Raw genomic sequence first — 14,266 nt, 5'->3', positions numbered from 1 at the left:
GGGAGAAGGGAGAAAAAGGGAGAGGGGGGACAGAGGGAGAGAGAGGATGGGAGAGAGAGAGAGAGACAGGCAGGCGGGCAGGGAAAGAAGGCGTGCAACCTCAGTTCAGAGGGGACAGATTTGTGCAAGGCCCATTTCAAAAAGTCACTGAGAACTAGAACGGTTTTAAGCTGCTAAAACAGTTACTCAAGCTTGGAGTTAGGAGTCTGGGGAACAAGGTTTCAACTCAAGTGAGATCATAGCTTTAATATAACAATGAGATATGTTTGGGGACTTTATGCCCAGCCTCTCTGGCATAGCTAGAAAAGCATCATACTCCTTGCCTTTCTGTCTCGAGGCATCACAGGCTGTAATTACACACACACACACACACACACACACACACACACACACACACACACACACACACACACACACACACACACACACACACACACACACACACACACACACACACACACACACACACACACACACACACACACACACACACACACACACACACGGTGGGTGTATGATGGCCACTGAGCTGTAGTTGAGCTGTTGTTATTCCAGCAGTGTTACACAGTGAGGATGGTGCTGGGTAGATGGGAGCATGGCCTCTCTCAGCGTAGCAACAGTCCCTCACTGCTACTGCTGCTGCTGACAGTGGTGAATATTTCATACTGTTGGCGCTCTGCTCGCTCTCTCTCGGTCTCCCTCCCTTTCTCTGTATTCACTCTACATTTCGCTCTCCATCTGTTTTCTCCATTCTGCTTTCCCTCTCTTTCTCCTCTCTCCTTCCTCACTGTCTCTCTCCTTCTCCCTCCCACTTTCCCAAAAGCGTTACATTGGCCTCGATAGTGAGGTCAGTTAGGCATCAACTCCAACCCTTTCCTCTCCCTCAGATGAGTACCCGAGTCCAGAGGATTTCTGGTCAAAGCTCACTTTCGCCCAGCCACCATATGAGATGACTGGCTTGGTTGAGCATCACACACCATTACACCCACAGGCACAATGCTGGCTTTCCCAAAGGACATTTATGGATGGCTGCAGCCAGGGGGTGATTTTAGATAGAATGAAATTGAGGGAAAATGCATTAAGGTTTTAAACTAACACTGACAAAAAATGTTTGACTATGACCATGTAATATCTGTTATTCCAAGTAGTCTTGTCACGATACCAACATTTTATTCGATACCGGGACAAGTATCACGTTACTGAGTAGTGTGGTTATACCACGGGGAAAGATTCCGTGGCCTAGCATCCTGTACGCTTGTTCCCGTTCTCTAAACGGTATGCACACGTGCTAAACCAAACAACCTGTCGTTGATATTCACACATTCACTGATATTCTCAGCACAACACATATTCACATACTTCACACATACTGTCTCCCGCTCTTTCATAAACACACACCACTCTCCCTCCCAAACAACACACGCTGCTGCCAACTTTAGAAACGTTAGGCAACAAACAGAATGTAAGAGAGCACCAGAAAGAAAGAGATGTTTGATATAGTTAGGTCTTTATGAAGCCTACCGATATGAAGCACATCTCATGAGTACCAGACCCTTTTCCTTTCTTCCTGTGCCAATCAAATTGGCCTAGACCTACTGTCAAGGTACCAGGTTGTTAGCTAGCTAGGTAACATAATAATAATTAGCGGGCCGGGATGAGTTTAAAAGCGGCCCGCGACATGGTTTGTGAAATGATATGAAATGCTCCGGTTATAGAAGACTTTATTTTGTACTATTTGAGCTAGAGACAAGCGTGCCTGTCGCAAAGCTGTTCTTCCCTCTCTGGCACTGCTGCATGACAGTGTACCTGTCGCAAAGCTGTTCTTCCCTCTCTGGCACTGCTGCATGACAGCGTACCTGTCGAAAGGTGTTTTCTTCCCTCTCTGGCACTGCTGCATGACAGTGTACCTGTCGCAAAGCTGTTCTTCCCTCTCTGGCACTGCTGCATGACAGTGTACCTGTCGCAAAGCTGTTCTTCCCTCTCTGGCACTGCTGCATGACAGTGTACCTGTCGCAAAGCTGTTCTTCCCTCTCTGGCACTGCTGCATGACAGTGTACCTGTCGCAAAGCTGTTCTTCCCTCTCTGGCACTGCTGCATGACAGTGTACCTGTCGCAAAGCTGTTCTTCCCTCTCTGGCACTGCTGCATGACAGTGTACCTGTCGCAAAGCTGTTCTTCCCTCTCTGGCACTGCTGCATGACAGTGTACCTGTCGCAAAGCTGTTCTTCCCTCTCTGGCACTGCTGCATGACAGTGTACCTGCAAAGCTGTTCTTCCCTCTCTGGCACTGCTGCATGACAGTGTACCTGTCGCAAAGCTGTTCTTCCCTCTCTGGCACTGCTGCATGACAGTGTACCTGCAAAGCTGTTCTTCCCTCTCTGGCACTGCTGCATGACAGTGTACCTGTCGCAAAGCTGTTCTTCCCTCTCTGGCACTGCTGCATGACAGCGTACCTGTCGCAAAGCTGTTCTTCCCTCTCTGGCACTGCTGCATGACAGTGTACCTGTCACAAAGCTGTTCTTCCCTCTCTGGCACTGCTGCATGACAGTGTACCTGCAAAGCTCTATACTTAGACTGGCCTGTGCTCTTGGTTATACCAGGGATGAAATGATATACAACATATCAACTTTGCTCGCTCTGCTCCAATATATCAAATGTAACAGAAGACTGATCAGGGTCTCCATCCCCATTTGCCATCAAGGCTAATTTATATTAAAAACTGATGGAGGAATAGATGCAGGAAGAGTGGATGGAGAGAAGCAGGTGAGAGAGGGCTGGTATGAGATGCTGAGAAGCAGGTGAGAGAGAGCTGGTATGAGATGCTGAGAAGCAGGTGAGAGAGGGCTGGTATGAGATGCTGAGAAGCAGGTGAGAGAGGGCTGGTATGAGATGCTGAGAAGCAGGTGAGAGAGGGCTGGTATGAGATGCTGAGAAGCAGGTGAGAGAGGGCTGGTATGAGATGCTGAGAAGCAGGTGAGAGAGGGCTGGTATGAGATGCTGAGAAGCAGGTGAGAGAGGGCTGGTAGGAGATGCTGAGAAGCAGGTGAGAGAGGGCTGGTAGGAGATGCTGAGAAGCAGGTGCGAGAGGGCTGGTAGGAGATGCTGAGAAGCAGGTGAGAGAGGGCTGGTAGGAGATGCTGAGAAGCAGGTGAGAGAGGGCTGGTAGGAGATGCTGTGAAGCAGGTGAGAGAGGGCTGGTAGGAGATGCTGAGAAGCAGGTGAGAGAGGGCTGGTATGAGATGCTGAGAAGCAGGTGAGAGAGGGCTGGTAGGAGATGCTGAGAAGCAGGTGAGAGAGGGCTGGTAGGAGATGCTGAGAAGCAGGTGAGAGAGGGCTGGTAGGAGATGCTGAGAAGCAGGTGAGAGAGGGCTGGTAGGAGATGCTGAGAAGCAGGTGAGAGAGGGCTGGTATGAGATGCTGAGAAGCAGGTGAGAGAGTGCTGGTATGAGATGCTGAGAAGCAGGTGAGAGAGGGCTGGTATGAGATGCTGAGAAGCAGGTGAGAGAGGGCTGGTATGAGATGCTGAGAAGCAGGTGAGAGAGGGCTGGTATGAGATGCTGAGAAGCAGGTGAGAGAGGGCTGGTATGAGATGCTGAGAAGCAGGTGAGAGAGGGCTGGTATGAGATGCTGAGAAGCAGGTGAGAGAGGGCTGGTATGAGATGCTGAGAAGCAGGTGAGAGAGGGCTGGTATGAGATGCTGAGAAGCAGGTGAGAGAGGGCTGGTAGGAGATGCTGAGAAGCAGGTGAGAGAGGGCTGGTAGGAGATGCTGAGAAGCAGGTGAGAGAGGGCTGGTATGAGATGCTGAGAAGCAGGTGAGAGAGGGCTGGTATGAGATGCTGAGAAGCAGGTGAAAGAGGGCTGGTAGGAGATGCTGAGAAGCAGGTGAGAGAGGGCTGGTATGACATGCTGAGAAGCAGGTGAGAGAGGGCTGGTATGAGATGCTGAGAAGCAGGTGAGAGAGGGCTGGTATGAGATGCTGAGAAGCAGGTGAGAGAGGGCTGGTATGAGATGCTGAGAAGCAGGTGAGAGAGGGCTGGTATGAGATGCTGAGAAGCAGGTGAGAGAGGGCTGGTATGAGATGCTGAGAAGCAGGTGAGAGAGGGCTGGTATGAGATGCTGAGAAGCAGGTGAGAGAGGGCTGGTATGAGATGCTGAGAAGCAGGTGAGAGAGGGCTGGTATGAGATGCTGAGAAGCAGGTGAGAGAGGGCTGGTATGAGATGCTGAGAAGCAGGTGAGAGAGGGCTGGTATGAGATGCTGAGAAGCAGGTGAGAGAGGGCTGGTATGAGATGCTGAGAAGCAGGTGAGAGAGAGCTGGTATGAGATGCTGAGAAGCAGGTGAGAGAGGGCTGGTATGAGATGCTGAGAAGCAGGTGATAGAGGGCTGGTATGAGATGCTGAGAAGCAGGTGAGAGAGGGCTGGTATGAGATGCTGAGAAGCAGGTGAGAGAGGGCTGGTATGAGATGCTGAGAAGCAGGTGAGAGAGGGCTGGTATGAGATGCTGAGAAGCAGGTGAGAGAGGGCTGGTATGAGATGCTGAGAAGCAGGTGAGAGAGGGCTGGTATGAGATGCTGAGAAGCAGGTGAGAGAGGGCTGGTATGAGATGCTGAGAAGCAGGTGAAAGAGGGCTGGTAGGAGATGCTGAGAAGCAGGTGAGAGAGGGCTGGTAGGAGATGCTGAGAAGCAGGTGAGAGAGGGCTGGTATGAGATGCTGAGAAGCAGGTGAGAGAGGGCTGGTATGAGATGCTGAGAAGCAGGTGAGAGAGGGCTGGTATGAGATGCTGAGAAGCAGGTGAGAGAGGGCTGGTAGGAGATGCTGAGAAGCAGTTGAGAGAGGGCTGGTATGAAATGCTGAGAAGCAGTTGAGAGAGGGCTGGTCGGAGACGCTGAGAAGCAGGTGAGAGAGGGCTGGTCGGAGACGCTGAGAAGCAGTTGAGAGAGGGCTGGTATGAGATGCTGAGAAGCAGGTGAGAGAGGGCTGGTATGAGATGCTGAGAAGCAGGTGAGAGAGGGCTGGTATGAGATGCTGAGAAGCAGGTGAGAGAGGGCTGGTAGGAGACGCTGAGAAGCAGTTGAGAGAGGGCTGGTATTAGATGCTGAGAAGCAGGTGAGAGAGGGCTGGTAGGAGATGCTGAGAAGCAGGTGAGAGAGGGCTGGTATGAGATGCTGAGAAGCAGGTGAGAGAGGGCTGGTAGGAGACGCTGAGAAGCAGGTGAGAGAGGGCTGGTCGGAGACGCTGAGAAGCAGTTGAGAGAGGGCTGGTATGAGATGCTGAGAAGCAGGTGAGAGAGGGCTGGTCGGAGACGCTGAGAAGCAGGTGAGAGAGGGCTGGTATGAGATGCTGAGAAGCAGGTGAGAGAGGGCTGGTCGGAGACGCTGAGAAGCAGGTGAGAGAGGGCTGGTATGAGATGCTGAGAAGCAGGTGAGAGAGGGCTGGTCGGAGACGCTGAGAAGCAGGTGAGAGAGGGCTGGTATGAGATGCTGAGAAGCAGGTGAGAGAGGGCTGGTATGAGATGCTGAGAAGCAGGTGAGAGAGGGCTGGTCGGAGACGCTGAGAAGCAGGTGAGAGAGGGCTGGTATGAGATGCTGAGAAGCAGGTGAGAGAGGGCTGTTCGGAGACGCTGAGAAGCAGGTGAGAGAGGGCTGGTATGAGATGCTGAGAAGCAGGTGAGAGAGGGTATTCAGTATTCTGAAAGGGTGGTAGTATCATATGAAACAGGACTACAGTATTCTGAAAGGTTGGTATCATAAGTATCATGACGTTTTGGTTCCGTGATATTACTGTGGTACTGGTATACCGTGCAACACTAATTCCTGAGCTTGTCAGATTCTTTTGATTCCGTACATGTAGAGGTTTTTTCCCATGCATCTGTTGACACTTAAAGGGGTGCGAGTTTACATTGATGAAAGAGTACACTCTCAAAGACAATGGAGAGTGTGACCGTCTGGGTCTTGGTAGCTGTCTGTGTGTGTGTGTGTGTGCGTGCGTGCGTGCGTGCGTGTTGGCTGACCTTGGTCCGAGAGGAAGTCCAGCATGGTCTGGAGCAGAAAGGAGAGGTGGCGGACGGACAGGCCGGGGTTTCCCATACGACGGGATGCGTACACCAGCTCATGGAGCAAACGCACCTGTACCGCCGCCCAGCCACGGTGGGGACCTGGAGGAGAGGAGAAGATTATTTTACTGTCCCATGTAAATTCATTTCCAACTAAAATGTGTCTTCTGCTTTAACCATCCAGGCCCCTCTGTAAGACACATACAGAGGTTGGATCAGAGGGCAGCCACACTACCGTACCTCTGCAGCTGGTTTTAGGGATTACATGCCTTGCTCGAGGGCACAAAGGCATTTAGGATTTGAGAGTGAGTGGGATCCTCCAACATTCTCCCACCAGAGCGGCGTGAGATTGGGAGCTGTGCAGTGTGGCGTTGACTTCAAGTAATTAGTGTTCTGCAGCAGAAAACACATCAGCAGACATCTTAATAACCTGCTAGCTTTACACTGGTGTTCTGGGGAGCATGGATGGGTCTCAGCGTTACGTAACATTACATTCTCCACAACCCCACAACATTCCCCAGGCTATACTCAAGGCTGTCAGGGCTGGTGCACTGAGGGAGCGGGGAGGGAGAGAAGGGACAAAAAGTGCAAGAGGAGGAGAGAGAGAGAGAGAAGGGGAAATAAGGCCAGCCTACTCAGAGGTTAATAAGAATCAATTGTTCCCTGAGCTACACAGTCTGAGGAGCTCATAAAATCTTGACCAAGATGCGTGTCCGTTATCAGTGTTCTCTGTACTGTGGGATTATATTATTATTAAATAAATAACCAAATGTTATTCATTGCTACCGACTTCTGTCATCTGCAAAAATGATATTAATGCAAATCTTTTCTAAGCCATTTCCTCCTCAGTGAAGCTGCAGCGCCCACTAAGCAGCCTAAATATAGCAGCATCAACCTGTCTGTAACATCATGTGAAGCTACCGCTGCTTATCTGAAGGGCACCAACACAGAGGAGAGGATAGGACACACAGTGGCTTTCACTGTGGCAGTCGCCCTCTCTCGTTCTTCCTGGCTCTCGTTCACTGTGGCTCTCACACCTCTCTCTTTCTGTATCAAAACACCATGAACTCTGGAAGCTCTGTATTCACTCCTTAATTGCTAAATAAAGGTGTGCCAAAACCTCTTATTCTCGCTCTCCATCACTCCCTCTCTTTCTCCCTTCCTCCCTCCTTCCTTCTCCCCTGCCTGCCTCCCTCCCTCTCTTTCTCCCCTCCCTCTCTCTTTCTCCCCTCCCTCTCCCCCTTTCTCCCCCTCTCCCTCTTTCTGCCTCCCTCTCTTTCTCCTCTCTCTCACCCTCCCCTCCCTCTCCCCCTCCCTCTCTTTCGCCCCTCCCTCCCTCTCTTTTGCCACTCCCTCCCTCCCTCCCTCTCGCCCCCTCCCTCTTTCTCCCCCTTTTTCTCCCATCCCTCTCTCCCTCTCTTTCTCCCCTCCCTCCCTTTCTCCCCCTCCCTCTCTTTCTCCCCTCCCTCCCTCTCTTTTGCCCCTCCCTCCCTCTCGCCCCCTCCCTTTCTCTCCTCCCTCCCTTTCTCCCCTCCCTCCCTTTCTCTCCTCCCTCCCTTTCTCCCCTCCTCCCTCCCTTTCTCCCCTCCATCCCTCTCTTTCCCTCTCCCCCTCTTTCTCCCCCCCTCTCTTTCTCCATCTTTCTCCCCTCCCTCTCTCCCCCTCCCCCTCTCTTTCTCCCTTCCCTCTCTCTCCTCCATCCCTCTCTCCCCCTCCCCCTCTCTCGCTCTCTTTCTCCCTTCCCTCTCTCTCCTCCATCCCTCTCTCCCCCCTCCCTCTCTTTCTCCCCTCCCTCTCTTTCTCCCCTCCCTCTCTTTCTCCCCTCCCTCCCTCCTTTTCTCTCTCCCCCTCCCTCATTTTCTCTCTCCCCCTCCCTCATTTTCTCTCTCCCCCTCCCTCCTTCTCCTACAGCTAAATGTCTTCTTCTGTGGTATTTGCGAGGCGATATTCAAGGTGTCGTGGAATCCAATTAGCATCACCATGAGAATGACACTCTGCCGCACAATCCTCACCCTGTCACACAAGCACACACACGCACCACCCTGTCACACACTGCCTGCATCAAAAGACACTGTACATTCTGGTAGGAGAATTAGCAGTTCTCTGTAAGGTGATGTCTGATACTACTGTCATCCCCTTCTGTCATTAAAACATGAACAGTGCAGCAGGGATTAAAAGCATGGCAGCTAAATGCCTTTTTGTGAGTTTGTGGTCTTTGAAACAGTGTTAACTCCAAACAAAGTGAGAGAGAGAGAAAAAGAGAAAGTCTTCTCAACCTGGTAAAGAAGAGAGTGCTGAGAGGGCTCCCTAGCCAATTAAAAACCAATTTGCTTGTTCATGTCTCTGCTGGCCAGCCCTGTACCAGGCCGTGTTGGAATACACTATTGAGCCCCATTTCTTCTCTGTTAGCCTCCTGCACCAGGGGCCTGGCCAGCTCTCTCCTCCTCCCAGCTCAATAACCTCCCCCCTGATACCTCTCCTCAGGCTCAGAGGCCTGGTCGTAGTAGAAAGTCATGCTGCTTTATGAGGAACATTTCTTTCTTTCTTTTTCTGCTTTGTCTTGTAAACAAAGTTAGGGAGGAAGATATCCATAGTCAGACAGACACACACTTCACTCCCAACTACACTACAGCATAATCGTTTGACTACCTCTCACAATTGTTTTCCACAGCAGGGAAGTGGAGGTCAACAACAACGTCTCTCTCTCTGCCTGACAGAAACTCTTCTCAAGTGAGTGCTTGAAAGAGGATCACAGTAGAGATAGAGGACTCTGAATGTTTTCTCTGTCAGTGTTTCTTTTATGCTCCAGTCCCTCGTGGTGGAGTGGGTTGAGCAGGGTGAGGGTCAAGAGCCTGCAGTGCACAGCAGCTTATCCTAAGGACCCTGACTGAAAGAGTGAGTGAGTGAGTGAGTGAGTGAGTGAGTGAGTGAGTGAGTGAGTGAGTGAGTGAGTGAGTGAGTGAGTGAGTGAGTGAGTGAGTGAGTGAGTGAGTGAGTGAGTGAGTGAGTGAGTGAGTGAGTGAGTGAGTGAGTGAGTGAGTGAGTGAGTGAGTGAGTGAGTGAGTGAGTGAGTGAGTGAGTGAGTGAGTGAGTGTGTGTGTGTGTGTGTGTGTGTGTGTGTGTGTGTGTGTGTGGCAGAGGTCTGGGTCAGCACAGGTCTCAAATCAATTGTGTGTCTTTTTGCGCAAAGTGGTGCCCGGAATACGTATTACCCCTGAGAAGAGCTCTTGAAGAGAAGATCCTTTAAATAAAGCTCAGAGCAAGGCAATGTTATTAAATTTCTTTCTAAGTACTGACCTTACTGAAACAGATGTCTGTGCTTATGTGTGTGTGTTATTGATAATATAAAGTTGTAGGGATCACTCAACAGTGTATGGGACAGTTTTGACACAGAGTAAAGGCATATCCAGTTGGGTACCTTTGCTGAAGTCTTTGGGGTCGAAGCAGAGGCTGTATCCAGGCAGGGTCTCCAGCAGCAGCTTGTAGCAGGCCCTCCAGCCAGGCTCTGGGATGGTGGGGGCCACACACTGCATGGCTGCTACCCGCTTGAAGAAGGCTGACTTACGGTGGAAACCAATCAGGTGGTAGAGCTCAGAGAGGATGCTGTAACGCTGGATCTTCTCTTCCTCTGACAGCTGAGAAAACAGAGATCATTGGTTGGTTGGTTAAGTGGTTTGTTAAGTGGTTTTAATGTGTTGGTAACTGATTTGTTAAGTGGTTAATTGGCAGGTTAATTTGTTTGTTAATTGGTTGCTTGGTTGGTTAATTGGTTGCTTGTTTGGTTAATTGGTTGCTTGTTTGGTTAATTGGTTGCTTGTTTGGTTAATTGGTTGCTTGTTTGGTTAATTGGTTGCTTGTTTGGTTAATTTGTTGGTTGATTGGTTAATTGGTTAATTGATTGGTTGGTTAATTTATTGGTTAATTGGTTGGTTGATTGGGTGGTTAATTGGTTGGTTAATTGGTAAAATTGTTAATTGATTGGTTAATTGGTTGATAATTGGTTGGTTAATTGGTTAAATTGTTGATTGGTTGGTTAATTGGTTGGTGATGGACTGATTTTATTAGATAGAAAAACTATTTCAACCACACACATGGAAACACTGCATTTAAATCGAGACCACCCGTACCTAAAATGTCAGACTTACAGTCAGTCATGCGTGCATACATTTTATGTACGGTTGTCCCAGATTTGTTTTATGAATCAAATTGAACTTTTCCAGAGATTGATTTGGAAATAAGCTGCATAACTTGTGTTACTGTCAAGGATTGATAGTAATATTTATATTTTATTCCATTTAGCAGGGGGTTTTTTGTATTTTTTTTACCCCCTTTTTCTCCCCAATTTCGATCTTGTCTCATCGCTGCAACTCCCCAATGGGCTCGGAGGCGAAGGTCGGTGATGCGTCCTCCGAAACATGACCCACCAAACTGCGCTTCTTAACGAAAGCCAGTGTGTCAGAGGAAACACAGTTTAACTGACAACAGAGGTCAGCCTGCAGGCGCCTGGCCTACCACAAGAAGTCGCTAGAGCACAATGAGCCAAGTCAAGCCCCCCCGGCCAAACCCTCCCCAAACCGGGACGATCCTGGGCCAATTGTGCGCCACCCTAGTGGTTGGTGATACAGCCTGGGATTGAACCCAGGTCTGTAGTGACGCCTCTAGCACTGCGATGCAGTGCCTTAGACCGCTGTGCCACTCAGGAGGCCCTAGCAGAAGCATCTGCTAATAAATGGCATATATTATTATAAATCCTTGACGATAACACAAAACTTATTTCCAAACAAATCTCTGGAAAAGTTCAATTTGATTTCTAAAACAAATCTGTGGAAAGGTTATGAGAATGATCAGTCACTGCACAATGGAAAGGAGGTGGTGGCACACTGGCAGAATCGTCCAAGACACAAGTGAGATTTCCCTCCAAGAGAGACAGGCCTACAGAGCAGCGCAGACTGTGTGACTGCCTGAATAGAGCAGGCTTTCAGTCCCTCGCAGGATGGCCTTAGGCACCTGTCAGAGGAGCTTTCCTGTGTGTCAAGTTATGGGACCTGTGTGTTGGCAGGTGATCCTCACACAGGCAAGCAGCAGTGACATGTGCCTTAGTACAGGACCGGGGGGTTAACAGATTGTATGGGACCTGGGGGTTAACAGCCTCTATGGGACCTGGGGGTTAACAGCCTCTATGGGACCTGGGGGTTAACAGCCTCTATGGGACCTGGGGGTTAACAGCCTCTATGGGACCTGGGGGTTAACAGCCTCTATGGGACCTGGGGGTTAACAGCCTCTATGGGACCTGGGGGTTAACAGCCTCTATGGGACCTGGGGGTTAACAGCCTCTATGGGACCTGGGGGTTAACAGATTGTATGGGACCTGGGGGTTAACAGCCTCTATGGGACCTGGGGGTTAATAGCCTCTATGGGACCTGGGGGTTAACAGCCTCTATGGGACCTGGGGGTTAACAGCCTCTATGGGACCTGGGGGTTAACAGCCTCTATGGGACCTGGGGGTTAACAGCCTCTATGGGACCTGGGGGTTAACAGCCTCTATGGGACCTGGGGGTTAACAGCCTCTATGGGACCTGGGGGTTAACAGCCTCTATGGGACCTGGGGGTTAACAGCCTCTATGGGACCTGGGGGTTAACAGCCTCTATGGGACCTGGGGGTTAACAGCCTCTATGGGACCTGGGGGTTAACAGACTCTATGGGACCTGGGGGTTAACAGACTCTATGGGACCTGGGAGTTAACAGACTATGGGGTTAACAGCCTCTATGGGACCTGGGGTTTAACAGCCTCTATGGGACCTGGGGGTTAACAGATTGTATGGGACCTGGGGGTTAACAGATTGTATGGGACCTGGGGGTTAACAGACTCTATGGGACCTGGGGGGTAACAGACTCTATGGGACCTGGGGGTTAACAGACTCTATGGGACCTGGGGGTTAACAGATTGTATGGGACCTGGGTGTTGGCAGGCAGTCCCTTTGGTTTCCCATAGGGCAAGGAGTTTTCCTGACTATATGATCTAGGTAAAACTCTGGACCCTGGTTAGACAACAACTGGGGCCCAGAGTTTTTCCTGAATATGAGATGTAAGCATGGGACTTGACTAGGTAAAACTCTGGTCCCTTACAGTGTGTTGCGACCAGTATGATGGTTCTCCTCCCCAGAGAGGTACAGCTACATGTCAGGTGAGGTCTTACCTGTCCCAGGTTGATATAGACAGCATTCTGGAGGAACTCTGAGGCCTCCATGGCCCTCTTCTGAATGGCTAGCACCCTGACTGCCTTCACACACGCTTCCAGCTCTATCACGCCTGCATTCTTATACTGGGGGAGGGATGACGGAGAGGAAGAGGGGGAGGGATGAAGGAGAGGAAGAGGGGGAGGGATGAAGGAGAGGAAGAGGGGGAGGGAAGAAAGAGAAGAAGAGGGGGAGGGATGAAGGAGAGGAAGAGGGGGAGGGAGATGATAAGAACAGACACAGCCCAGGATCAGCATAAGGAAAACCTAACTAACCAATGAGGACTTCTCTGACTTCTCCCACCCTGCGTAATATTCTGAACAGATGTATTGCATCATCGGTCTCTTTCAACTACAGACATCTGTATCAGAGGCGTGAGATTACTGATCACAGTCCATGGGGTGATACGGAACCTCTGTCGTTCATTGTTACTTTTCGCCACATGATTCTTCCAGGGGAGTTCCGGGTTCCCACCTAGTAGTTATATTGAAGTAGAAACTGGACTCGATGTACAATAGTGCTGCTTAGACTCCATACACTTCTCTCTCACACAACCAGCCAGCCAACCCTATCCCCATTGTCTCCTTATTAAAATTCAATTAATATCTGAATGGTCCCGTCGTGTCGAGATATAATGTAATTTAATTTGGAGTGAACTAGTTACAGGTAAAAGGGCCAAGCGAGGTCAGAGCAAAAATCCAATTATAATAGTGGCAATAACACACTGCAGAGTTTCAGAAGGTCTACTGGGATGTTATGGATGCTACGCATCTGTGATTCTATCCCAATCTTTTAGGTTTGTTTGTTAGTTTTTGTTCATGCATACCTGTGTTATAACAGTAAGTATAGTTACTAATAGACTAACAATGCAATTAACTAATGTCTAGTCTTGATGGCAATGATGCTCTACATTTTTTTTTGGGGGGGGGGATTTCAATTGTTGGGGTAATATGGCATTTGAGATGGCCCCACACTTCCATTTGGCTAATTGTAACAGACAGTGATATTATGCTAGCTAAGCTTTCCAATGTTGACTGCAGTGCACTCAGACACATTCTCCTGTAGTCAGCATGTAGTAGTTTGTTTACAGTGTGCATACAGCCTCCCTCTGCTGCAGCAGACTGCCCAACCATCACTGATACCTAGTGAGCTACTGTCCCCTGGTGGACATGTTGAGATCTGCAAACTGGATAGTGGATAATGAAATACTGTCTGCAAACAGCATCGGTCTGCAAGGCGCAAACACTGAACCTTCTCGTTGAAACGTCGCATGTAATGAAGTCTGCAGGAGCATTCAACAGTGTGTGTCTGTTTATTTCCTAGGATCTATACTTTTTGTACCCTGCAGATGAAAAATAGCTAGATGTACGTACAGTGCTTTCGAAATATTCTTGTCCATTGCAGGAGATGGAACAAGGTAGACAGGAGCATTCAAGTGTGTGTGGGAAAATCTATTTCTTATCTTTTCCAATACCTTGCCATAGTAGGAAATGGCCTCCTTGTATTTCTCTATGATGTCTTCAGGGCTCAGGCAGTTCTTGGCCCGACCGATTTCACTGCTGGTGTCTGCACTGATCCCATTGGCTGTGAGTGCACCTGGGGGGGGGGGGGGGGGGAGAGAAGGGAAAAAATGACATTAAAGACTGGGAACATTGTCAATGTTATCAGACCCATCCACCACCTGGCTCTTCACATCCATGCATATGGCCAAAGTCACAACAACCAACAATGATATACTCAGAAACTGAGTATAGCATACCTGAGCATACACATTTAACGCAGCGTCGACAGGCGTTTCAAACACCGAGATATCAAGACAACGCTCAATAATTGCCATGCACGGCATTCACTTTTATATGGAAATACAAAACAATCTATCTATAAATGAAAGGCCTTCGCGGGTCACTGTGCACTGTTACGTGATCAAAATGTCATTGTGTGCTCAGTAGTTTGGAGCATTTCAATTGAAATAGGAGT

At 49.6% G+C, this 14,266-nt stretch overlaps 1 protein-coding gene across 5 annotated transcripts in view; it reads right to left on the bottom strand.

The window, feature by feature from the left end:
* LOC139558492 (trafficking protein particle complex subunit 9-like) overlaps nt 1–14,266 on the bottom strand; it is a 296,688-nt gene that overhangs the window by 268,270 nt on the left and 14,152 nt on the right. For all 5 annotated transcript variants that reach the window (XM_071373648.1, XM_071373653.1, XM_071373652.1 and 2 more), the window contains 4 exons: nt 13,764–13,885; nt 12,250–12,375; nt 9,471–9,687; nt 6,011–6,154 (listed from right to left, as the gene is read on the bottom strand). In XM_071373648.1, coding sequence (XP_071229749.1) covers nt 6,011–6,154; nt 9,471–9,687; nt 12,250–12,375; nt 13,764–13,885 — 609 coding nt within the window. The remainder of the gene's footprint in view (nt 1–6,010; nt 6,155–9,470; nt 9,688–12,249; nt 12,376–13,763; nt 13,886–14,266) is intronic.

The sequence above is a fragment of the Salvelinus alpinus genome, chromosome 29 (assembly GCF_045679555.1).
Source record: "Salvelinus alpinus chromosome 29, SLU_Salpinus.1, whole genome shotgun sequence".
Taxonomy (NCBI): Eukaryota; Metazoa; Chordata; class Actinopteri; order Salmoniformes; family Salmonidae; genus Salvelinus; species Salvelinus alpinus.
Note: the sequence above shows the minus strand (reverse complement) of the source record. Positions and strands in the feature narration are given on the sequence as shown.